Below are 26843 nucleotides of genomic sequence, written 5' to 3'. Positions count from 1 at the left end.
ACTATAATCCTATGTCCACATAAGTTCCTTATTTTCCTTTTTTTTTTTTTTTAAGTGAGAGGAGGAGAGATAGAGAGACAGACTCCCACATGCACCTCAACTGGGGTCCACCCAGCAACCCTCACCTGGGGAAGATGCTCGAGTCAACTGAGCTATCCTCAGTGTCCCGGCCAGTGCTCAAGCCAATCAAGCCATTAGCTATGGGAGGGGAAGAGGGAGAAAAAGGAGAGGGAGGAGGATGAAAGTATATGATCACTTCTGTGTATCCTGACTGGGAATCCAACCTGAGACATCCAGACGCTGGCCCAATGCTCTATACACTGAGCCAACCGGCCAGGACCAAATTCCTTCTTCTGAAGGCATTTTTTTTTTTATAAGCAAACTGTCCCTCAGAGAGCTCATGGGATTTGGTTTCCAGCCTTTCCTTCTTGCTCCCTGCAGAACTACAAGTTCCTTTAGCCATTTGGTTGGAGTTGTTATCAACCCCACTTCTAGTGCAAGGAGAGAACCTTGGTTATCACGAGCCACTCCAATTAGAGTGAACCCAAGGAATTTTACTAGGAATTCTGGAATACAGAACCTTTGCTCCGTTGGTGAGGCTCAGGACTGCACTTGCTATGATGAATGAGCCTGGAGTTTCCAGGGACCGCTGCTGAAAGCCTGAGGATGCAGCCAACCAAGAGGAGGAGAGATGAAAACTGGACTCAGCAGAGGCTTTGTGACCATCTGCTTCTCTCCCCTACCTTCTCCCCCTTCTCTCCTTCTTCCCCTCTTGCAACCAGTGGCTTGATAGCTTCAAGCATTGGCCCCCGGCACTGAATCAAGCTGGGTCTGAAGCACTGATACTCTGGATTATTCTATTAAGTGAGTCAATGAACTCAAACACCCCTGTAAAATACCTATTTAAATTTGGTTTTCGGTCCCTTACAAAAGATCACCAACTGGGAACTATCCTTAGGGTAGGGCTTGCCCAGTGGTGTGCCAGTGGACTGGGTTATAGAGATTTCTTGAGGGCGACTGCTCCAGCATTCTGCGAGGGGCTCAGCCTGAGCTCCAGGGCTGGTCATCTCTAGCTGCAAGTAGCTTTGTTGATTTATTCCATTGAGACAACAAACACAAAATTTTAATTACCCTATTACGGTAATTTTAAAATATGTTAAACATTATTTAACAGTCCTCTGTTCAAACTGTAGAGTCTACTTCTCCTCCTCTTGGATGTGGACTAAACTTGGTGATTTGCTCCTGGCAGACACGATGAAGTATGATTTCTGAGGCTAGGCCATAGAGGATATCACTACTTTTGCTTTGCTCCTCTTGAATCACTCATGTTGGGGGAAGTAAGTGGTCATGAGGGCACTCATGCATTCTGAGGAGCAGTCCATATGGAGAAGAACTGATGTCTCCCATCAGTGACCAGCACCAACTTTCCAATGTTATGAATGAGGCACTTTGGAAGAAGATACTCCAGCTTCAGTTAAGCCTCAGATGATGGCAAGCTCATGCAAGTCCTTAAGTCAGACTGCCCAGCAAAGCTGCTCCTAAAGTCCTAATCCACAGGAACTGGGTGAGATACTTATTGTTTCTTGTGTGCCCTGACCGGGAATCGAACGTGGGATGTCCACACAACACGCCGATGCTCTGTCCACTGAGCTAACCGGCCAGGGCCCCTGATTGCTTCTTATATATGCCTTGACTTTGGGTGTGGGGACAGGGGGGGGGCTCCAGCCATGCCAGTGACTCCTTGCTCAAGCCAGCAACCATGAAATCATGTCTATAATCTCATACTCAAGCCAGTGACCCTGTGCTAAAGCTGACGATCCTGCACTCAAGGTGGTGACTTCAGGGTTTTAAACCTAGGACCTCAGTGTCCCAGGTCAACATTTTATCCACTGTGCGTGCCACTACAGGTCAGGCTGTATCTGCCTTGACCCGAGAAGCCTGGGATTTAGAACCAGTGACCTCAGCATTCCAGGTCGATGCTTTATTCACTGTGCCATCACATGTCAGGCACTGATTGCACTTTTTCTTAGACTTTATTTATTCATTTTTAGAGTGAGAGAGAGAGAAGGGGGGAAGTACAGGAAGCATCAACTCCCTTATGTGTCTTAACCAAGCAAGCCCACGGTTCCGAACTGGTGACCTCAGCATTCCAAGTCAATGCCTTATTAACTACGCCACCACAGGTCAGGCTGATTGCATTTTGAAATGATATCTTGTATGTATTAGGTTAAATAGAATATATTATTAAAATTCAATTCACTTACATTTCTTGCATTATATATTTTTTGTGTGTGACAGAGACAGAGAGAGCTAGAGAGAAGGACAGATAGGGACAGACAGACAGGAAGGGAGAGAGATAAGAAACATCAATTCTTCGTTGCAGCTCCTTAGTTGTTCATTGATTGATTTCTCATATGTGCCTTGACCGGGGGGAGGGGAGGCTATAGCAGACCGAGTGACCCCTTGTTCGAGCCAGCGACCTTGGGCTCAAGCTGGTGAGCCTTGTTCAAACCAGATGAGCCTGCGCTCAAGCTGGCGACCTTGGAGTCTCAAAACTGGGTCCTCCACATCCCAGTCCAATGTTCTATCCACTGCGCCACCGCCTGGTCAGGCCCTTGCATTATATTTCTATTGGACAGTGTTGTTCTAGAAGCGAGGCCTACTCACACTCATTTATTCATTTAGTCTTTCAACAAATATTTCTGAGAGTTGACTTTTTTTTAAAGATTTTATAGAGAGAAGAGGGAGTAGTTGTTCACTGATTGCTTATCCTATGTGCCTTGATGGGGCAAGTCCAGGGCTTCGAACTGGTGACCTCAGCATTCCAGGTTACTGCTTTATCCACTGCGTCACCACAGGCCAGGCTCAACAAATATTTATTTCTTGAGTGTGAACACAAGGAATGAAGCAGTGAACACAGTTCTGCACTTGTGAAGCAACTGGCATCCACTGTGGTTCAAGAGAGACTAAAAAAGGATACCTGTGACAACAGGTATCTAAAAGCAGGTATCATTCAGTCAGGAATATTCTAGGTTGTTAGGATTATTAGAGCTCTTAGCATTAAAAGCTAGTCTGATATAACTTAACACCTAACCCTTATTGTTTGAGAGAATAGAACAGGTGTTGATAATGCTGGCCATCCTTAAGTCACTCGGGAAAGGTTACATTCCAGAGGGTCTGTTTCAGACTGCTGTGTGTCACAGCTATACACATCCAGAGTCTCTTCCTCACTGAACTGAGAGACTTTGGAGGGTAGTGGCGATGTTATTTAACCTTAGTCTCACCCAGTATCTCCCGCACGAAAGATGCTAAACATACTGGAATTAAAGTGTATCATGCACACTCATTTAAGAAAGCAATTAAGTGTATAATGTATTTTAAAAAGAGTTCTGCCCCGCCTGACCAGGCAGTGGCGCAGTGAATAGAGCATCAGACTGGGATGCAGAGGACCCAGGTTTGAGACCTTGAGGTCACCAGCTTGAGTGCGAGCTCATCTGGTTTGAGCAAAGCTCACCAGCTTGGACCCAAGGTCGCTGGCTCAAGCAAGGGGTTACTCAGTCTGCTGAAGGCCCGCGGTCAAGGCACATATGAGAAAGTAATCAATTAACAACTAAGGTGTTGCAACGTGCAATGAAAAACTAATGATTGATGATTCTCATCTCTCTCTGTTCCTGTCTGTCTGTCCCTATCTATCCCTCTCTCTGACTCTCTCTCTGTCTCTGTAAAAAAGAGTTCTGCCCCAAATACTTAAAAAACAAAGTTTTCCACTTAAGCTTTAGTAATTAAAAAAAAAAAGTCCTCCTTCAGACTATAAATTCATGCATGTTATACCTGATGATATAAACAAAAAGTTCTGGAATATACAAATTAAATTCTCTCTCAAGGTCACCAAGAATAAATACTGCAGAAGAGATATGACCCTGGATAGCACTATCTGAGCAAGGCCATCACTATGCCTGTCTCTTCTTCTCTGAAGTGCATTACAAAACATTAAGTGCTGTCAATATAAAAAACACAAGTTGCAACGGGAAACATTTCATTTACAATTCTTATTATATTTTTAGTACCAGTCAAGGTAATCAGGCATATTAAAAATATATAATTTAATTCTCAAACAATAATTTTGTTCACCTTTCTCCTAAAGTACATTGTCAAAAGAAGTCAAAGCTGACTATATTCTGCCGATGATGGACACATGCTGACGGACAGCAGAGTGTTCTGATATGAAAGCAGAGATAGTATCCTTTTATAAAAATAAACTTGGTCCTAGAGAGGAGAAGAAGAAGAGTGAGGAAGCTCGAGCATAAGAAAAAACACAAAGCATCCTGGGAGAACTGTTTCGAAGGCAGGGAATGTAGCAGGCGGGACGTTCAGCTGAGGGCACAGAGTACCATGCATCTCCTACATCAGTGCACCAAGGCGTGCCTCTACAAAGGCAGGCCAAATGAACTTAACAGCAACGTTAAAGCAAAAATAACTATAGAACAGTTAGTCCACCCCTACCAAACTGACCACTCAGCAGGAGATGCTGTTTATGCTTTGTTTTGTACAACATGTGAAAAACCATATTTTAATAAATATCAGTCACCTTGATTAACCACCCTCTTACTACCCTTACCCCCCCCCCCCTCCATGGACAAAATATGGTCAGACTCCACTGTGGTCACTTGGACTCCAAAGCTTCTAGAATGCTGTCTGGACGGGGAGCGTGTAGTCCATCCTGTGTGGCAAATGTCCTGTGTTTTAAGCACCAGGGCGTCCTTCTCTGGGTGGCAGAGCCTCTCAGTCTCTGTGGGTGAAGACAGCTTTTCTTAGCTGCCCTGTGACAACTGGGTTTCGCATTTCCTGAAACTAGATCTGTGGAAGGAGTCCCTGAAATGGAGAGAGAAAGAACAAAATGAGGTAAGAAAGATCAATTCGCCTTTTAAAGAGAGGGCAGGGGGAAACCACCTGTCAGTACGGGACATCAATCATGGAGGACTCAGAAAGAACAAGAGAAGGGGCTGGGATCCTTTCACACGGTGCCAGCAAACTCACCGGCAGCAAGTCAGCCCGGGGAAGTGGCTGGCCCAGGGCCAACCGAACGGTCCCCGGAGGCCAGGAGGAGGGACGGGGAGGATCAGCCTGGAAGCCGACCAGACCCAGCTCCGGGGACTCCTGTGACTCCAGGCCCAGCCCTGCCCTCTAGGCCTGCGTGCAGCCCTGCTCGCTGGGCCTTGAGCCCTACTCTTTATCCCCCAGCAAGAGGCCTCCTCTGCCCCTTCGTACCTCTTTTGACTCTCAACTCTGAATATTGGCTTGTAGAGCTCTGGAATTTTCCGCTCGATCATGGGCCTGAGGTTCTCTTTCAGCTTTCCGTAGTTCTTTTTGAGTTCTTGCTGATATTCTCTCTGGTCTGCTGTGATGAGACGCTTGTTTTTCTCTACAGCCTCACCGCATCTGAGGTGCACAGGCCAGGGTGGGGAGAAAATGAGGTTTTATTTCATAGGAGTTTGAAACGCTCAGATCTATGAGATGATGATATGAGTAACTTCTGAAGTTACTAGCAGTGTTTGCAAACTTGATGACCTATCAGGGTCATCTGTGTTGCTTTTCTTTTCAAAATGCCAGTTTCGGGGCCCTACCTCAGACTTAACGAATCAGAATCTCTCAGGGGCAGCACCCAGGAAGCTCTTTTTGAAAAGTTGCCCAGGTGACTTTGGTGCCCTGATTTGCTATGTGCTTGGCCCTTTCAACAGCTTTCACACCCATCACCTGGTTCATTTCGCCAACAAACCTGGAAAGTCTATGTTTCTCTCTGTTTTATCCTTGAAGCTCGGAAATGTTAGGTTGCTTGCGCAAGATAACTCCGCAAGGAGATGGTAGATCCAACACTCACACTCAGGTCACTGCAGAATGGAACCTCTTATGCTTACAAAAAACTCGCTGTGACTTACGGCAACATGGTAGGTGCAGCAGATGCCACTCAGGCCCCTCCTGCTACCTGCACATGGCAATGCTGGGAAAGCACAACCAAAATGTGATGAAAGAGAAAGGGGAATCCCAGGGGCCAGGAAGGAAGGGAAAAATGAAAATCAAAGTGCTAGTGGGAGCTGGTGCTGTGGCAGCGGTCAGGACACCTGGCAGGACCTTAAGATTACATGTGGGGCCTGACCAGGCGGTGGCGCAGTGGATGGAGTGTCGGACTGGGATGCCGAGGACCCAGGTTCGAGACCCCGAGGTCGCCAGCTTGAGCGCAGGCTCATCTGGTTTGAGCAAAATCCCCACCAGCTTGAACCCAAGGTTGCTGGCTTGAGCAAGGGGTTACTCGGTCTGCTGAAGGCCCGCGGTCAAGGCACATATGAGAAAGCAATCAATGAACAACTAAGGTGTTGCAACAAAAAAACTAATGATTGATGCTTCTCATCTCTCTCCGTTCCTGTATGTCTGTCCTTGTCTATCCTTCTCTCTGACTCACTCTCTGTCTCTGTAAAAAAATAAATTAAAAAAAAAAAAAAGATTGCATGTGGGTCCTAGAGGCCGGAGCAGGTAAGTAGGTTTCAATGCTCACACAAGATGAGTAATGTAGCCTTGGCCAGGGAAGAGTGGGGTTCTGGATATATTGCCTTCTAAGCCTTGAAAAGCTACCCCATCTATGAAAAAGTGTCTAGAAAAAGGCTGTAAGCTGTTCAGAAAGGTGGAATGGAAGTTTGTTATCAGCTTGGTAGGAAAGAAAGTCACCTTTTCTTTCAAAGCTTGCACCACATGTGAATATGAGTTACTAATTTACATTCCTCTTTTGTGGGTGCCCCAATCTACTATAAAACCAGATGAAAATTATTAAAATCCCTAGAGCTCAGATAGGAATAAATGTAAAGTGGCTCTGGAGGACCAGTTTCTGAATCAGGACCCAGGACCCACTGATAGAGCGACTGTGGCCAAAGATGAAGTCACAATAAAAAATTACAAACCATGTGAGGAAACCAACCACCCTGAGGGAGAACCAACAAATGCAACAAGCAGGAGAATTAGCCCAATAAAAATCAGAGATAACAGAATAATATATAAGCCCAAAGTTAATATAGAGGTATATAATAAAAGGTACAAAACCCATGATAAAAAAAAATGGGAGAGTATGAAAAAAGAGATCAGGAAAATTTCAGAAAAGAATAAAATGAAACTTCTAGAAATAAAAATGTCATTAAAATAAAAAAAGTCTCAATGGACAGATTAAACAATGCACTAGACACAGCTGGGAACTCATGAACTATAGGACAGAGCTAAGGAGATCACTGAGGAGAGAAAAAACTTTCAATATGAAAAAAGTGGTTAAGAAACTTGAAGAGCCTGACCAAGTGGTGGCGCAGTGGATAGAGCGTCAGACTGGGATGCGGAAGACCCAGGTTCGAGACCCCGAGGTTGCCAGTTTGAGCGCGGGCTCATCTGGCTTGAGCAAAAAGCTCGCCGGCTTGGATCCAAGGTCCCTGGCTCGAGCAAGGGGTTATTTGGTCTGCTGAAGGCCCACGGTCAAGGCACATAGAAGAAAGCAATCAATGAACAACTAAGGTGTCGCAATGCGCAATGAAAAACTAATGATTGATCCTTCTCATCTCTCCATTCCTGTCTGTCTGTCCTTGTCTATCCCTCACTCTGACTCTCTGTCTCTGTAAAAAAAAAAAAAAGAAACTTGAAGATAGAATGGAGATTCCCAACCCACATCTAAAAGAATGTTTAAAAGAATGTAAAATGAGTAAGAGGCAATCTTCAGAGATAACAGCTGATAATTTTCCAGAATTGAAAACAGACAGAAATCCTCTAATCAACAAAAACAGATCTACAGTTAGCCCACCATGGCGAACCTGCGGAACATCAAAGAGAAAATATTAAATACTTGTGTTTAACTAGTGGACAGTTAAGCCTAGGGTTTTCCCACACGGTGTGTTACATACCAAGAAAGAAAATCATATTATTTAAACATAATAAAGTCTTGCCCTTTATATTGTTCTTCTCAAGGGAACTTACAAATCAACACAATTTTTTTTTTAGCAAGATAGAGAGCAAGGGACAGACAGAAAGGGAGAGAGATGAGAAGCATCAACTCATAGTTGCAGCACCTTATTTGCTCATTGATTGCTTTCTCACATGTGCCTTGACCGAGGGGCTCCAATTGAGCCAGTGACCCCTTGCTCAAGCCAGTGACCGTGGGCCTCAAGCCAGTGACCTTAAGCCGGATGAACCCATGCTGAAGCCGGCAACCTTGGGGTTTTGAACCTGGGTCCTCAGGGTCCCAGGATGACATATTAGCCACTGCATCACCACCTGGTCAAGGGAATCAACAAACCTTGAAGAGACAACCATATTGGCTGTAATTTAGCTGACATGCAATAATTAGTAATAGTTATATTATCTTGCAGATGAATAGGATTCTGGTGGTCAATATGGTTTGAACTGTTTTCCCAACAGTGGTGCTAGACTTTGGTTAACTTATGGGGATACCCAGACCTGGTTACCACATTCTCCCTGTTACCACTGAACACATTTTCATTTTGACAGTCAAAGACGGAGAGGGCAGCACGTGGCTGTGGGGCAGGGGAAGCTCTCTGGCCTAGGCAGAAATAAGCCTATGACCTATGACCACAGCTTCATCACAGAATTAGCCTGCTGTGAAAGAAGTTGATCTAACTCAGCCAGAGCCAAAGGAACTCCCTTAACTGGATTTTCACCCATCATTTAAGTTTGACATTAATTGAAGCAAGCTGTAGGATACCTCAGGTTCTATATCAAAGGTTGCGAGGAAGGGGTTGGAAGGTGAGGTATATAGCCTTTGAATCCTGAGAAATCTATATCATTTCTTCTTATTTTTTATTGCTTCTTAACTACCAGTTATAGATACCACATGTATAAAATAAAGTCAGTTTCAGGATGACTTTTAGGCCCAGGTTTGTAACACAGGGAGCCTACAAAAGGCCTAGAGAAGTTGACTGTTACCTTGAGGTCGTCTACTCTGAAAACTTCGGGAGAATTAACTAAATTCTCTGTAGTCTATTGTCAGAGTAATAATAGCTAGCTAACAATATACTGGTGGGGCCCGACATGCCCTAGACTAGGTAAAATGCTTTACAAGCAGACAGAGTTGGGGTTGAAACCTAGTCGCTACTCATTAGTACAATGACTTAGCCATTGAAATCCTGTTTTCTCATATGTAAAATGGGAATCATTATCTCATACCATCTCCTAGAGTTGTTGGGATAATTAAATGAGAAGCTGTGATGATAAAGCAGATCCATGGTTTGGAGGATAGAAGATTCCATTTTTCAAAAATGATCACAGCAATAATGGCCCATCCCACATTTTCTCCCAGAATTCTGCTGCATCCCCAACAAGAGACGTGCGGCCACCTCCTTTGCTGCTCCCCTTGTTGATGAGTTCACTGAACACAGCAGAGTTCTTACAATGACTGTGCCTGGGGTTTTTCAGCTGTCAGAGACCTACAATGAAAGAGACCAGCTAGGGCAGGATGTTGTGCTTCTAGAACACAGTTTCTGGCTTTTGCTGAATGACTTTCTGAGCCCGTGTAAGGAGTTAGGTATCTTTCCTACAGTGAGAATAGTCACGTAGCCCTTATGAGCTTACTGCAACTATTGGCCTCCGTCCTCCGCGAGGCTCCTTCAGGACAGCCCACATGTCAGTCCTCTGTACGGCAAAAACGTGCTGGTTGTTTTCTCACTATCTATCCATTACCTCTCTTCCTTAGGTATGCCCATCTGGAAAATTACATTCCCTAGGCTCCCTTAGCAGATAGGAATGGCTGATGAGATATAACATAGAGTCACTAAGAAAGGTCATTAAAGGGGCATAGACTTTGCTCTTTCCTTATTTCTACTCCAGATACTTTCCCAGGATGTGGTCATGATGGCCAGAGCCTGAGCAGCCATATTGTGACTGTAAGAATGGGGCACTTTAACCAGTATGGCAAAGCAAAAGAATAGAAAGAGCCAGGCTCACTGATGATTTCTGAGGTCACCACCCAGCTCTGGGATGACTGCCTTTGATCTTTTTTTTTTTTTTTTTTTTTTACTGAGACAGAGTCAGAGAGAGGGATATATAGGGACAGACAGGAAAGGAGAGAGATGAGAAGCATCAATTATTCGTTGAATCACCTTAGTTCTTCATTAATTTCTTTCTCATATGTGCCTTGACCAGGGAGCTACAGTAGATCACGTGACCCCTTGCTCAAGCCAGCGACCTTGGGCTCAGTCAAGTTGGTGAGCCTTGCTCAAACCACATGAGCCTGCATTTAAGCTGGTGACCTCAGGGTTTCAAACCTGGGTCCACTGCATCCCAGTCCAACGCTCTATCCACTGCGCCACTAACGGGTCAGGCTGATCTTGTTTTATATAAGAATAACTTCACATTTTAAAAGCAATTCTGTTACTAGCCAATGAATGTCGCCCCTAAAGTTAACAGCACAGCATAGTAGTTAAGAGGACGGAGTCGAGCGAAAGTACTCAACTCTGAATCCTGCTTTTCTGCTTACTGGTTTTGCGACATCAGGCAAGTTATGCAAGCTTGCTGTGCCTCTGTTTCTTCCTTTGTGATGTGAAGATAATTTTACCTCATTAATTATTGTAAAGATCAAATGGGTTAAACATATAAAATTCTCAGAGGTGTACTAGCCCATAGCTATAAACCCAGAACATTTATTGCTTATTGTAGACCCAGTCTGAGTACAGAAACTATTTGTTCAACATGAGAATGATGGGTTATTAAAAATTTTATATTCCAGTCCCTTGTTTTTCATAGTTGATGAAACTAAGATGTAAGGAGATGAAGTGCCCTGTCCAGAGTCATACATCTGTGGGAACAGCAGAGTGGAATGTAAATCCGGGATCTAGATGCTCTCGAGCCAACATCTCATCAGCCACACTGTATTTTATGGTTTAACCTTATCAGTACAGACAAGCCATGAGTAAATAATCTATATGTAAATCAGATCAAGTCTCTGTTTCCTAGCCAAATTGATAAGATTTCTGTTTGCCCCACTGAATGATGTTATACCTATTAATCTGTTAGAATAGGGCTTGCCCTATTCTAAGCTCTATGTGTTATTATTTTTTATGCTAATACTAACTTTGAGAGGTATTCACTGTTATAGTTGGGGAAACAGAGGTTAGGTAACTTGTCCAAGATCACATTGCTAGTTAATGCAGCGTGGGTATATGAACCCAGGCAACCTGCACAAGAGCCTACAGCCTTAATCCCAACACCCCAAATGCTGCCTGGGAAAGACACACACAGACCTTTCCAGCCACAATCAAAGCAGATGGCTGTGGTTTCGAGTTGAAACTGTTCTCTGAAGGGTCTCAGTTTGTAGTGTTCTACCTTTCTCAGTTTCTGTAACATTTTAGTAAGCGCCCACTCAAGGCCCAGTGAAAAAATATAGCTTCTGGAGGCTCCGGTCAGGTAGCTCAGTGGATAAAGCATCGACCCAGAGCCAGAGGTTGTGGGTTCGATCCCCAGTTAGGGCATGTATGAGAGGCAACCAATGAGTACACAACTGAATGGATTAAGTGAAACAATGAGTTGATGCTTCTCTCTCTCCCCACTTCCCACACCCTCTCTCTGCCTTCCTTTCTCTCTCTCAAATCAATGGAAGAATGAGAAAACAAAAACACATAGCCCTTGAAATGAGGGGAGAATCATCCAGAGATACTGTATATGCTGAGAATTGGCTTCTATTCTCCTCCCATGACTGGAGGATGTGCAAAGTAGGTTTACAGTTGTGAGTGGTATCCTTTTGCGTTAATAAAGCTACTGTAATTATCATAACTGCGTGTTTTTTTCCATATGAACTGTAAACCCACTTTTGCCCACCCCTGGGTGCTCCAGACCCTTTAAGGTAAGGAAGGCATATTTGGGGGCAGGGCACCAATAGACTATCTGGCCTCTCTGCAGAAGGGCTCCAGTGGAGGTAAGTCCCAGGGCCATAGCCACCTCTATCGGGCACATCCCAGTAGTTTCCTCCAACCTCGTCCCCTCCATTTCCTCCCTCGCAACCTGACCTTGACTAGACCCCAGATCCCAAGGGCACTCCTGTCCCAGTGGAACACTAGTTTAAATTCTGGTTCTGCCACCTAGTTGCTGTGTGACCTTGGGCTAATCATAACCTCCTTCAACCTCATTGTCTTCATCTATAAAATGGGTTTATGGGATGAAGTGGTGCCAGGAAGGTGAGGACCTAGTGGAATAGTTGCCGGCAGGAAAGGCTAATGACTCCATGTTGCCTGCCTTTCCTGGAGCAAAGTGGGGGTGCAGCCCAACTGAAGGCACTCTGGTTCCGTGCCCCTTCACCACAGACGGGAGGCACAGACTGAAAGTGCACAGCACTGTAGGGGCAGGGAGTGCACCCCGAGGCAGAGGAGGAGCAGCTGCGACTAGATCTTCCCGCTGTCCCCTCTGAGGCCCCTTTACCTCTCCTGCTTGGGCCTGTGTCACCACCTCCCTCAGGGAAGCCACAGTGGCCCTTCTTCCCCTCCTAAGGGCAGATGTGGGAAGAGGGCTAGGCTGGGACTGTGGGCTTGGGGAGGTGTCCAAGCTCATATCTAACACCTGGAAGCAGAGTCTGAGGACTTACTAAACACACTAGAGTCCATGTGGGGTGAGAGGGGGCCTCCGGATCAGACTCTGGACTCGTCTTTAGTGCTTGATTCACATTATATTGGCCCTGGGCTTCTGTCCTGAAGAGTCACAGAGCCCTGTGGTTTCAGTGATCATATAATATTCTCTAATTTGGTATCAGCCAACAACTCTCCACCCAGTGCCCCATCCTAGAGCAAGAGAGCACTGGCAAGCCCTGAGGACCGAAAACCTGATCAGGACAGTTGGGGATGGGTGGGCGCAGAGTGGAGACAGGGTCGCACTGTAACAAAACTGGACTTTTTCTCTTTAGAACCACCGCAGATGGGACAGAAGAGGGGCAGACTATGTGTGTGCGAGTATGTGTGTAAATTGTTCCACTTGTCTCTCGTTTTCTGTTTAGCATCCTAGGCCCACTAATTCAGGTCTCTATGACCCTGCAAAAGTAATGGAAGTCATTCATATTTGCCCAATTCTGACTTGCTTCTGAGCAAACTCTCATATTTAAGGCTTTGTTTTTCCTACAAAATATTCAGATCTCTTGCTACCAACTATTTTGGTTTCCACTGACACTGTACACATTTAGTTTTCCTTTGGCCATTTGTGCCAATTCCCTCTCTTTCTTCTTCATCAACCTTAACCCCAGTTTAAAGAACACCGGCATTTAACATTCTTATTTTCTGACTCTGACTTATGACTCTATAATATGTGCAGCAGGACCCTGTGGAAACCACCCTGTAACTGGGGCCGCTGCATGCTGCTATCTTTTATTTAGATATAGAAATGAATTTAAAAATAACCTGGTCTTTATGGGAATGAGAAAGTTTAGATAATGCTATGGATTGAATTTATGTGTGATGATATTTGGAGGTAGGGCCTTTAGAAGAAATTAGTGTTTAACCCTTTGAGTAGTAAGATTTTTTTCATGCTCACTGACCTCCGAGAATGAGTTTTTTTTCAAAAAATGAAATTAGTTCCAGTTCCAGTTTGTTTGTTTGATAACCAATTTAGGGAAACAAGAAGAACATACATACATTTGCCTTTTTTTAATGTTGCCTCACACAAGTACGATCGTACTGTGGATGGACAGGAGGCGCAAGGACGTACAGGGACGTTCGTACTGCTCAAAGGGTTAAGTTAAGCCACGAGGGTGAGACTCACATGATGGGATTAATGGCCTTATAAGAAGAAATGCCAGAGAGCTTCCCCTCTCTTCTTCTCTCCACCATGTGGGGCCACACTGAGAAGGTGGCCATTTATAAGCCAGCAGGAGCGCCCTCCCCAGGTACTGAGTCCGCCAGCCCCTCGATCTTGGCTTTCCCAGCCTCCAGCGCTGTCAGAAATAAGTGTCCATTGTTCAGGCCACTCAGTCTATGGCGTTTTGTTATATCAGCCTGAGCTGACAAGACAGAAATGCAAGAAGGAAAACTTTTAAAACACAGATTGGCACAAAGTGCACTGTCTAAAAGGGTTTCTGTGCTTTGGGGAGCAGAGGAGGAAAACCAAATGTTGTATCTGTCCACCTTGGGTTCTGAAACCCTGAGGTGCTTTTCCTTATTGCAGGAGAAGGTAGGAGGGGGCAGCCTGCCAGGTTCCTCAGGGATGCATCCGGTTCTGCTATGGCTGAGTCAGGCCACCGCCCGCGGCGGGGCCTAGCTGCCGTGTGCCTGGCCAGTGTACGTTTGCACTATTAGCAGTCAGTGTCGGAAGGTGCACATGGTTTACCCCGGATATCTGGGCTTATCCACCTGCAGCCAAGTCTGCTGAGAAGCTGGAGCTCCCTTAGGGAAAAACAGAGCTGCTCATCCCCCACACATTTTTCACTCCTGCTCCACCTCTGCTGCCTGAAAGCAGAGTGGGGGGAGAAACAACAAGTGTGCAAACGACTTGACAACATTGTTACTCCATTAATTAAAAAGCTGTCACGTGCTGATTGGACTTGAGAAGTAAACAATGAAGGGAGAGGCTTCCACACTTACCACTAGTACTGAGGGTGCAATTTACAGATTATAACATTCACCCATTATAAACGTGCATTTTGATGAGCTTTACTGAATTTATAGTTAGGCAACCTTCACCACAGTCTCTCCTACCACCTTTGATGGATATGAAATAAAGTGAAAGGAAAGTCAACCGCTGTTTGCACACAGACAGGAGGTAGACAGCAGCAGTTTGCCCGTAGCCTCGTCCAGTTTGTACTGGGACTACACTTTGCACATGTGTGTACAGCACAGAGCCTGCCCAAAGCACAGGCTCAATTCGTGTTTGCTGAATAAATGAATGAACTGACTGTGTAATTGGACATGTTTACTGTTTTGAAGGTGAAAAAGGGCGGGAAAAGGGAGTGACTGAAAAAAGCCATGGCCCGAGGGATTAAACCACTGGGGAGGCCGGGAAGGAAAAAGAAAGTGTGAGAGGTGGACAGTCAAGCAGCCTCCACAGCACTGCAGCCTCTACTCGAAGTTCAGTTCCATCTGGTGCATCAGTGGCACCCGAGAACTTGTCAGAGACGCACAGCCTCAGGCCCTCCCCCAGACCCTGTGGGTCAGAATCTGCATTTTGACCAGAACCCCAGGCCATCTGTTTGCACAGAGCCATGTGAGAAGCAGTGATATTGTGGCATTTCTACAATAATGCAGCAGCCCAACCAGCAGTGGGGAAGGTGGGACTAGAGCCTGGATTCCCATGTCAATCACCATTAGGAGAGGGCTGGAGAACAACGTTTTAAGTGGAGGATTTGCTTTTGAAAATCCAGTCCTTTTGCAGGCCATCTGGGAGAGAAAGATAACATCACCATCAAAAGTCTAATGCATGGTTTTTTTAAATGGACCATCCCCAGGCAAATCCACTTCCTTCTGTGTATCTTGCCTGGAACTAGTTTTACTCACTCCTGCCCGGTTCTATTTGTAGTTACTTGTCTTGGGGCTTGTTGCTAATTACAAATGCATGTTCAGTGGGGATTTTATAAGTACAGTTTAACTAAGGAACAAAAAGCATGTTTTCACTTAACAAGAGAAGCTTCCTTTTAAATTCTCGGAGCCCTATTTATCACTACCACTGTCTTTCAGGTCTGTCCACCTTGTCCTGGCCTGTTCCTTAAAATGTGCCGCTCTTGCTGATTCAGAGGAGCCCAGAGGGGTCATGTTCATTTCTTCCTCTCAAATGTGTGGTCATGTCAGTTCCTTTACCTGTAAAGGCTTCTGCTTCCCGCTACCCCCTTTCTCCTACCCATATACTCAGGACAAGGTTTAAGTGACGTTTTCCACAAAGCCTCCCCACCTACTCCAGCCTGTAATGGACTGTTCTTTTCAGAACTCTGCAGCCCTGTATTTAGTGCACTAACAGTTCTTAGCACTGCTGCTGCATTGTGTCATTATTTAACCCTGAAAATATGTGTCTAGTTGTCAGGAACAGAAGAATACCCAGGTCCAGCATTCCCACAATTAATATCAGACCTGGGTCATACTGCATGTTCATTAAAAATGTCATAGGGCCTTTCAGAGTTCAGACAGGCTTGGACCATTGCCAACCTCAGCAGCCTTCAATGGTAACTAATTTTATTTTTTTTTTAATTAAAAAAAATTTTTTTTAAGTGAGAGGAGGGGAGATAGTGAGACAGACTCTCTCTCACATGTGCCGCAACCAGGATCTACCCAGCAACCCTTGTCTAGGACTGATGCTCCAAACAATCGAGCTATTTTTAGTGCCTGACGAACACACTCAGATGAACTGAGCTATCCTCAGCACCTGGGGCCAAGCTCGAACCAATTGAGCCACTGGCTACGGGAGGGAAAGAAGGAGAGAAGGGGGCGGAGGGAGTGGTATATGGTCACTTGTCTTGTGTGCCCTCACCAGAAATTGAAGTCAGGACATCCATATACCAGGCTGTTGCTCTAGCCACTGAGCAAACCAGCCAGGGTGCAACCGTAACTAATTTTAAATTAAGCTATGTGGGCCCTGGCCAGTAGCTCAGTTGGTTAGACCATCATCCCAATATGCCAAGGTTGCAGGTTCAAATGCTAGTCAGAGCATATACAAGAATCAACCAATGAATGTATAAATAAGTGGAACAACAAATCATTGTTTCTCTCACTCTCTCTTCCTCCATCTTTAAAGTCAATTTAAAAATTCAAATAAAGATACGTGGAAAGTAAATACTAAATATAATAAAATAGTAAAATATAAAAAATAGTAAATAAAAATTATCACAATATTTTTCTAGTCCTTTGTTCTATGAAAATGCACTATTTATTGCAGAATACCTAGCTTTTGTGTAATGCTAGAATTGCTATTACACACAGGAAACAATTCAAATATCAAAACATGAATAAATATCATCTGTGTATGTGTGGCTCCGTGTGTCTGTGCACACACTGCACTACCAAGTGGCTGGGAGTCACTACTGCCATGTCTCATAAAGCCTGTGAAGGAGGGGGTATCTCCAGTCTCACCTAACATTAGCATTTTCACTGAATATAGCAAACTTGAACTTTTAGTCTCCTTTATCCCCATCTACCACATAAGGATAGTCCTATACTTTATATGCTGCTCTAAGATTCTGGCTTAAAGAAAGAACTGGTATGCATTTTTCTGATGTCTTTCCTTACGGTCGAAATGCCATCACATCCTTCATAATCATTCTTTTTAGGGCCACAGGAGACCCAATATTCCTGTCTGTATTGCAATACAACCTGCCTAAAGAGCCAGGCTAGTCAGGCTGCTCTTTTTTAGTTGTTGTTGTTGTTCTACTTATTTATTCATTGGTTGATTCTTGTATGTGCCGCGGTTGGGGAATCAAACCCACAACCTTGGCATATCGGGATGATGCTCCAACTAACTGAGCCACCCGGCGGGGCCCCAAACAGGCTGCCCTTGAAGCCAGCTCCACTGCAGAACTTGGGAGCAGAGAAGAGGTTTGTCTGACACTGGGAACTGCCAGAGATGATTTGAAACAGCCCAGTTTTAGAATATTGCCTTTGTCTCTCAGTTCAAGGCAGTGTCTATTTTTAAGTTTCTAAAAATAAGTTACATGATATGGGAAATCACAAAGACTGTCAACACCAAGAACCTTCTGGACTCTAATGCTCCATGAACTATCAGCACCTTGATGGAAGTGTGGGTTATCTGGAGTTAGAAGATCTGGATTTGAACTCAACTCTGCTACTAACTGGCTGTGGGATTTTAAGTAAAATCATCTTCCATTTCGGAGCCTCTGTTTCCTCTTTTGTAAAATGAGGATGTTGACAACACCTGTTTTATAATGTGATTGTGAGGCACATGCGTGATGATAATGTGGATGTTGTATAGCTGAAGTCTCAGTTACTTCATAGTACTACAAGGAATGTTTCCCTACTGCGGTGGTTCTCAAACTTGAGTATGTGTCAGAATCCCTGGAGGGCTTGTGAAAACACAGGTTGCTGGGCCCTACTCTGGAGAGTCTGGAGAGTTGGTGCCTGAGGATCTGGCTTTCTAGCAAGTTCTCAGATGACACGGAGGCTGCTGGCCTGGGGAACCACACTTTGAGAACGTCTGCTTGACTGAACTCCGCCATTTTCCTTCTTACCGCCTTATGAATTCTTTAAAGCATAATCTCAACTTGTTGTGATGTCGGTAGAGTTTTGGGTCAGCTGGAATTTCAGCCAAAAATACTTGGGCTACTTCCATTGGTCCCTGAAAGAAAAAGTAAGAAAAAAACCAATACTTAACATTGGAAATAAAACTACATAACTTGGGAGAAAATCTTGGCGTGATTTCATTTGAACACTTAATTTTGTAGTTGGTTTGACCGAAACAAACAAACAAAAATCAAGGTAGGTCTTAAACTTTTCAGGAATCTTTGCTTCTCAGGGAGGAGTCTGGAATTCAGAGAATGAGTATTCTCTGAAGCATAAATTTCTTTTCTTTCTTTCTTTTTTTTTTTTTGTGGCAGAGACAGAGAGTCAGAGAGAGGGACAGACAGACAGGAAGGGAGAGATGAGAAACATCAATTCTTTGTTGTGGCTCCTTAGTTGTTCATTGATTGATTTCTCATATGTGCCTTGACCGGGGGGCTGCAGCAGACCTAGTGACCCCTTGCTCAAGCCAGTGACCTTGGGCTCAAGCTGGTGAGCCTTGCTCAAACCAGATGAGCCCATGCTCAAGCTGGTGACCTCCTCGGGGTCTCGAACCTGGGTCCTCCACATCCCAGTCCAATGCTCTATCCACTGCGTCACCGCCTGGTTAGGCCATAAATTTATTTTCTTAATCAAATGCTACTATTAATAGGTTTCCCTTCATATATAAAGATAATGTTACTACAACAAAATGTATGTACATTGAGTTGCTTTTCTAAAAATGGAGATTGTCTTGGTCCTTCCATTCATGTCCACTTGCCCAGTTGCCTTAGTGGTAAGTGCCATTTTGTGTAATTCCTGGCTTGAGTCAGGGAAATGCAGAGCACATATGTAGTCCATGGTTGTGGGTTTATACAGTCTTCTGTTTCCATCCAAGGATTGGGGGTTCCTAATATTTTCTGATCTTGGAAATATAATACTCATTTCTCCTCTTTGCTATATTTGTTCCCTTGATATTATGTGGAAACAGAATTTTGTAGGGGAGCCCAACTGTGCTGAGTGAGGAAAGAGTCACAATACTCAAAGGAGCTTTTAAGTGTGAGGTGTGGACAAGAGCGAATTTAGATCTGAAATTGAAGTGGTCCACTGGCCAGAGAGTACTAAGCTAGTACCTACCTCCATCTGAGACTGGATTAACTGATCCATGCTGAATTTGGGAGTCAGGAATCTAATGGGTCAGAGAAGATCCAGTCTGGTCTAAAGGGGCCCGAGAAGCCTGGTCCCAGGTCACTCCTGGTTAGCAAGTTTCCTGGCATGCTGTGTTCATCTGATAACTGACCTACGGGTTGTATGTTCTAGACCCTTTTCCCATTCTCCTACAGACATTCTTAGAATAGCCTTGAGCCCGGCAACAACTCGGCCTAAACTGGGCATGACTAAGCAGCCTTCAACAGGACCCCAGGTCTGGATCACAGTGCCCAGTCTTGTCATAAGTGAAGACTTTGAGAACATGGTACTCCTTAGATCAGGCATCCCCAAACTACGGCCCGTGGGCCGCATGTGGCCCCCTGAAACCATTTATACAGCTCCCGCCGCACTTCCGAAAAGGGGCACCTCTTTCACTGGTGGTCAGTGAAAGGAGCACTGTATGTGGCGGCCCCCCAACGGTCTAAGGGACAGTAAACTGGCCCCCTGTGTAAAAAGTTTGGGGACCCCTGCCTTAGATGGTCCACTCATCTTCAAGATTTCTTTTCTACCTTGGGTTGTTCCACAAGTGGAAGAGGCCATTCAAAGTGTTCAGTACAAATTTAGGAACATCATTTGTATGTTGATCACATTCCCCATCAACCTTAAGGAAGGAGGGTGCATACATGCCATGAAAATCAAAATAACAAGAACCAGAGGAGCTGCCATCAGCTGGTTTTGCTTACCTGGTTTACAGTAGCTCCAACGGAGCCCTGCAGAACCATCTGAAGCATCTTGGCATCGGGGGGCTCTTGGTTAATGGCAACTGCTAACTGCAGGGTCTTCTTCTTCATATCTTCAATGGCAACTTCGATTGGTGTCAAGACAAACTAAACAAAAGACAAAAATGTAAGAAAGTCATTGTCTGGTCTTTTGAGCCATGGAAAACCTGAAGCTATGACATAGAGGGCACCTGGAATTGAAGAAGCAGCTAAGGAGGTTTTCAGAATAATTTAGAGTAATCTGGACAGGTTAAGAGGAAGGAAGGACCTAACACTTTTTTGAGTACTTATTATGTTCCAGGAACTTTGTGTGTACACTTATCATTTACTCCTTTAAACAACCTCCTTATTTTCTCCATTTTATAGTCAAAGAGGGATTTGTAAGGTGAAGAAAGTGCCATAAAATGGCACAAGTAGTAAGCGGGGGAGCCAGAATCTGATCACAATAATGTATACATTCACAATCCATGTTCTTTCTACACTGGTAGGTTTCCGTTCCTGTTACTAAACAAGTTACTCGTCTTATAACTGGGAAAGCTATGGGAAGTACAGCACTCAAGATTTTCTTCCCTACTATAATGCAAGATTTTGGCATCACCTGTGCCTTCTTCAACTATCCTGAGGGCGAATTTCTAGTAAATACAGAATTCTCTTAAGGGTCAATCTACGGGTTGCTAAATTCTGTTATTTGGGATATAGTCCTTCCCGAATGTTATGAGTGGACTCATGTCTACCTAAATTCATATGTCAAAGTCTTAAGCCCCAGTACTTCACAGTGTGACCTTATTTGAGATAGGGTCTTTACAGTGGTAACCAAGTTAAAAGGAGGTTATTAAGATGGGACCCTAATCCAGGATGACCCATGTCCCTAAAAGAAGAGGAAATTTGGACACAGAGACATACAGAGAGGGAAGGCAATGTGAAGAAACACAAGGATAAGGTGGCCATTATAATCCAAGGAGAGAGGTCTGACACAGTTCCTTCCTTCCCAGCCCTCAGAGGAACCACCCCTGCCAATACTTTGAATTTTAACCTCTGGCCTTTAGAACTGGGAAATAAGAAATTTCTGTTGTTTAAGTCACCCAGTCTGTGGTACTTTGTTAAAACTGCTCTAACAAATGAATATACAGGTATTGAGGTTCTCCGAGAACAACAGATGGCCATGAAAAATGGTAAAGGCTCTTCTTGGGACCATGGGTTTATTTTTGTGCTATGCCTATATAACCTCATGTACAAAAGCCCAAAGCAATAAGAAACACAGTAGATGCCTTCTAAACCAGCTTCCTTTTAACTGAAATACTAGTTTAGGGTCTCTTTGCCCTCGTGAAACCCACACTCTGATGAGCTTGCTGAATACCTGAGCTCGTGGCCACCCTTCAATGAGCTCAGTCACTTCTGCTCCTGCCCAAAGAAGTGTATATTTACCACAATTTATGTGTTTCTGTTCACCGACTTGATTATGCCTGTTATACTTGTTATTTGAATGACCTAATCTAATAATGTACAAACTATGGGTGTGGAAAGAAAAAGAGTTGTTTCTATGAAAACCAAACTGAATGCTTGGACAAGATGTTATGAAAGTTAGTTGCTATAAAGATTCCTGTTGTGTGAGGTGTGCACAAGACAACTATAAAAGGCTAGAAGTAAAAAAGTCATAAAAACCCAGAAGGGTTCCATCTCATATTGTTCTCACTCTGCTTTACATAAGTAAAAACTGAAAATTACAGACAGTGAAGTTATGTAAGAAAGACAATACTGAATTGAGATCGACTAACCCAAAATCATAGAGAGGGCTTGGCCCTGTATGAATGGCAAAATACATGTACGTGGATGTGTTTTAAAGTAAAATAAAATGTATAAAATATGTTTAATTTTCTACGATCTGTGGCTTTAGATACTTTCTTGATCAGTGCCATGGATGAGAAGTCTTCTGTACACAGAAGCAGAGGAGAGGAAGGGGTCCTTCCTGTCACTGTGTAGATGAGGAAACCGAATGAAGGTAGGTGGCCTGTGCATTGTCACAGGAGGAAGCTGGGACTAACAGTCAGTTGGTCTCCTTATCCACCTTGCATAGGCCCTTCCTCCAGTGTCACCACCTGTTCACTGGGGCTACTTGCTTGCTGTTCCTGTTTCTAATAATTAACAACATCCAGAGGTCCCCAAACTTTTTACACAGGGGGCCAGTTCACTGTCCCTCAGACCGTTGGAGGGCCGCCATATACAGTGCTCCTCTCACTGACCACCAATGAAAGAGGTGCCCCTTCCGGGAGTGCGGGGGGGGGGGGGGGCGGATAAATGGCCTCAGGGGGCCACATGCGGCCCGCGGGCCGTAGTTTGGGGACGCCTATGCCTAAAACACCTGTAAGCTCTTACACGTTTAAAGACTTACTAAAGTGTTTAAGATTTACATATATCCATTACGCTTAAATTTATCATTAAAATACATATTAAAATTATAACTATGTAAACATATTTATTTTGAAGATATACTTTTAATCTGACCAGATGGTGGCACAGTGGATAGAGTGTCAACCTGGGATGCTGAGGACCCAGATTCAAAACCCCAAGATTGCCAGCATAAGCACAGCCTCATCCGGCTTCAACATGGGCTCACCAGCTTTAGTGTTGGGTTGCAGACTTGAGCATGGGATCACAGACATGACCCCATGGTTGCTGGCTTGAAGCCTAAGGTCACTTGGCTTGAAGCCCAAGGTTGCTGGCTTGGGCAAGGGGTCACTGGCTCAGCTGGACCCCCCTCCCCCACAGTCTATACATGTATAAGAAGCAATCAATGAACAACTAAGGTGCTGCAACTACGAGATGATGCTTCTCATTTTTCTCCCCTCTTGTCTGTCTGCCTCTGTCTATCCTTCTCTCCCTTTCTCATGAAAACAAACAAAAAAATACAAGATATACTTTAAAAATAATATATTTAAATATAAAGTAGTGCTATGAAGCACATAGCTGCCTAAATGGGATTCCCTGGCACCAGAAGGATAAAAGAATAGCCACCAAAGTTGTATTATATGTGTGTCTCTTTTTAGATTTCACTCCAGTCTGCCATCAAGGAGGACTGTGTTGTCATTCTGGGAGGTTCCCCGGGCCCCCTCACTCGGGCAGCCTCAGTCCAGAGCCCGTTCCCGGCGGCGCCATTACCTCCTCCTTCTGGATGACACTGATCCGGGTCTTGATGTAAGGGAAGGCATGCATGGTGGTCAGGACGGTGTTCCGCCGGTACTGCTCGTGCAGCTCTCCTCGCGGCCGCCCCTCCAGCGTGAAGGGGGTGGTGTACATGAACCTCCGCAGATTGAAGTTCTTCTCAAAGTAGGTCACCCTGTCCTTCATCTCATACTCGTCAAAGTAAGGCTCCACAAAAGTGATCTGTATGTAGCCCTGAGGGGGAAAGGGTAGGGAGAGAGGAGATGAACTCTTCTGTGAGCCTCCCCCCAGGAGGCACCAGAGGGGCATGCTAGAGCGGGCACAGCTGCGTCACCCCTCCGCGTTCCCTGAAGCCACAGAAGCTGGGTCCATCAGGCAAGACTCCAGCAATCAGCCATTCTTCCTTTCCACCCTCAGGGAGAAAGAGAACTGTGAGAAGGAGGTCCCCAAGCCACCCTTCCCAACAGAGCCCAATGAAAGTTGGTATGAAAGTTTGCAAACTGCTGTTCAGAAGAGACAAGCTTTCCTTTTCAGAACAACCATGACCACTACATATTTGGTAGAATGGCCAAACTAAATGAAACTGACAACACTAAGTGCTGCAAGGATGAGGAGCCGTTATACACGGATGATGGGAAGGCAAAATGGTATAGTGACTTTATGAAACGGTTAAATTACACTGACCACATGACCCAGCCATCCCACTCCAATGTGTGTCCCCAAGAGAAATTAAAACTTATGTTCAAGTAAAAACCTGTACACAAATATCTACACAGTATTATTCATAATAGACAAAAACTAGAAACCATCCAAATGTCCCTCAAGTGGGGAACGGATAAACAAATGGTGGTAAATCCACACAATAGAATGCTACTAGGAATAGACTACCACAACGTAGCTGCGTCTCAATTGTATCATGCTAAGTGAAAGAAGCCAGACACAACAGGATTCCATTTTACGGTAGGATTCCATTTGCATGACATTCTGGAAAACGTAAAACTGCACATTCAGAATACAGATCAGTGACTGTCCGGTTGAAAGCAAAGGGAGAAAATGACCACAAAGGGCCACAGGGAAATACTTCGGGGTGATGCAACATGTGTTTGTCAAAACTCAGAGAACACTAAAAGAGTGAATTTAACTGCCTGTATCTCATTGAAAAATGTGCGCGCGCGCACACACACTTACTAAGAAAAAGCCCTCTAAAAAATAAAAAGAATGACAATGGCCATTGACTCTGTAATACCCACCCTCTGAGATGGACAGGTGAGGTCACTGATCTCAGACCATAACTCATTATTTTGCGTGATGAAATCTGGTTATAATACTGGGTTCAGAGTCTTACTTAAAACTCTCACAACCTATGTTGGGCATTTTAAAAGAGGGAGAAAGCGCCTTATGTCAGGGATGTCACCAGTGACTCTATACAGTGTGTGCTATGCACAGATCATTGTGGGCATGCCCACTTTCAAAGACCTCTGACATTTTTGTCTGAAGTTTAGCTCAGGTCTTCCCAGTTATTGCTTCAAGCCTAGACTAGGGAATGTGTCTAAAATGAGCAAGTCTGCTGAAATATGTAGAAAAACAAACTTAAATTTGGCTAATTCCTCCCTATTTGCATCATCTTCTAAATATCCTGGAGGACTGAGAGAAGAGTTTGGACTCTTCATTTTATAGGCCTGCCAGATGGCAACTGCTCCTCTGTGCCCCAGCCCTTAATACAACCTTGAACTTGCATTATTTCCAGCAGTTTAGACAACGCTCTCATGAACCTATCCTCCTGTGGGCTGAGCAGGCAGCCATCACTCTGTGGTATAATAAAGAATGTATCTAATCTTTGTCTGCATTTCCTGGCACAGAACTTCAAAAACCTTAGAATTCCCTGATAGGAGTGTCAATTTATTCTAATGAGGTGACTCTTGAACTGCAGGTCCCTAAATAGCTTTAGAATGAGGGCCAGTCACCCAAAGGTCAACCATGTAATTGAAAGGTTGGGACTTGGGGCCAGCCTGACTTCTAGGGAGGGGAGGGAGGCTAGAATCTGAGTGTGATAATATGGGAGATGATCTAATCAACCATGCCTGCCTGTATTGGTTCAACTCCGGACACCAAGCCTCAGGGGGAACTTCCTGGTTGGTGGACCCACTGACCTGCCACAAAGGTGACAAGCTTGGACTCCACAGGAAGGGCACGGAAGCTCCGGGCTCCTTCCTAGACTTACTCTTTACCGTGAAGCTGTGATGGTCAGTATAGCCCTTTTCTGAGTTCTGTGTCATTCTAGGGAATTATCTAATCTGAGGGTGAAGTGGGAATCTCCAAAGTTATAGCCATGTGGTCAGAAGTATAGGTAGCCTGGGGACCCCACTTGAGGCTGGTGTCTGAAGGGAGAGCAGCCCAGTGGTGGGATTCAAATAATTTAACAACTGGTTCTCTGCCCTAATGACCTTTTTTTGTGTGTGTGTGTATTTTTCCAAAGCTGGAAATGGGAGGCAGTCAGACAGACTCCCACACACACCCAACTGGGATCCACCCGGCATGCCCACCAGGGGGCGATGCTCTGCCCATCTTGTGGCGTCACTCTGCCGCAGAGTCATTCTAGCACCTGAGGCAGAGAGGCCACAGAGCCATCTTAAGCGCCTGGGCAAACTTTGCTCCAGTGGAGCCTTGGCTGCGGGAGGGGAAGAGAGAGACAGAGAGGAAGGAGAGGGGGAGGGGTGGAGAAGCAGATGGGCGCTTCTCCTGTGTGCCCTGGCCGGGAATCGAACCCGGGACTCCTGCATGCCAGGCCGACGCTCTACCACTGAGCCAACCGGCCAGGGCCCTAATGACCATTTTAAGTATAAAAAAACGATATATCGAAAGGTAGTTTATTATTTCATGTATTTAATACTTAAATAAGAACAATAAAAGAGGTACATAGAACTAGATTATGTTCTAAGAAAGAGTGTCAAAATATCAATGAAAAATATTAAATAATACTTGACAAAAAACAATAAAACTGTTAAGATATTTCCATATTGCTTCTTGATTGGTGTCCTCGCTTGCATTTTTTTTAACCTATGAACGGAATAAACATTACTACAAGCTCTTATAATACACTGTTGCACAGATGAATGTTAAAAAAGTGTAAGAAATGTAAATTTGTGATTTCCACATTGGGCAGATGCCCAATTCTCTTAGAGAGAATCCTGATTACAAGTGCTGTTTTAACAACTGGTTTGCCAAACTCAACAAAAAATTAGGTATCAGTTCTGCCAACTGGTCTGCCCCAATCCCACCACTGGGGCAGTCTTGTGACAGGCCCGAAACTGCTGGCATGTGATGTTAAATACTGTGGTGAGTATTTGAAGTGTATTGCAGTCCACCTATTTAGGGGTGAGAGAGGACACACCCTCCTGTGAGAAGTGAGGAAACTGAACTCCATGTCCTTGCATCATTCTCCAACAGCACAGTGACCCTGCACTTGCCTGGAAGAAGAAACTGCAGCCTAAAAAAGCTATCAGTGAGAAGGTGCATCTTTTTCACATGTTTTAAATGTAGAGTTTATAAT

At 44.6% G+C, this 26843-nt stretch overlaps 1 protein-coding gene across 3 annotated transcripts in view; it reads right to left on the bottom strand.

The window, feature by feature from the left end:
- Positions 1 to 3565: 3565 nt before the first annotated feature.
- Positions 3566 to 26843, bottom strand: part of DOCK8 (dedicator of cytokinesis 8) — a 246704-nt gene continuing 223426 nt past the window's right edge. For 2 of the 3 annotated variants that reach the window (XM_066368042.1, XM_066368043.1), the window contains exons 44-48: positions 23291 to 23527; positions 20099 to 20242; positions 18179 to 18285; positions 5269 to 5439; positions 3567 to 4872 (exon numbers count right to left, since the gene is read on the bottom strand). In XM_066368042.1, the coding sequence (XP_066224139.1) occupies positions 4812 to 4872; positions 5269 to 5439; positions 18179 to 18285; positions 20099 to 20242; positions 23291 to 23527 (720 nt within the window). In that variant the 3' untranslated portion in view covers positions 3567 to 4811. Of the gene's footprint in view, positions 4873 to 5268; positions 5440 to 18178; positions 18286 to 20098; positions 20243 to 23290; positions 23528 to 26843 lie in introns of all 3 variants that reach the window. The other variant, XM_066368044.1, reaches the window with a different exon arrangement.

The sequence above is a fragment of the Saccopteryx leptura genome, chromosome 2 (assembly GCF_036850995.1).
Source record: "Saccopteryx leptura isolate mSacLep1 chromosome 2, mSacLep1_pri_phased_curated, whole genome shotgun sequence".
Taxonomy (NCBI): domain Eukaryota; kingdom Metazoa; phylum Chordata; class Mammalia; order Chiroptera; family Emballonuridae; genus Saccopteryx; species Saccopteryx leptura.
Note: the sequence above shows the minus strand (reverse complement) of the source record. Positions and strands in the feature narration are given on the sequence as shown.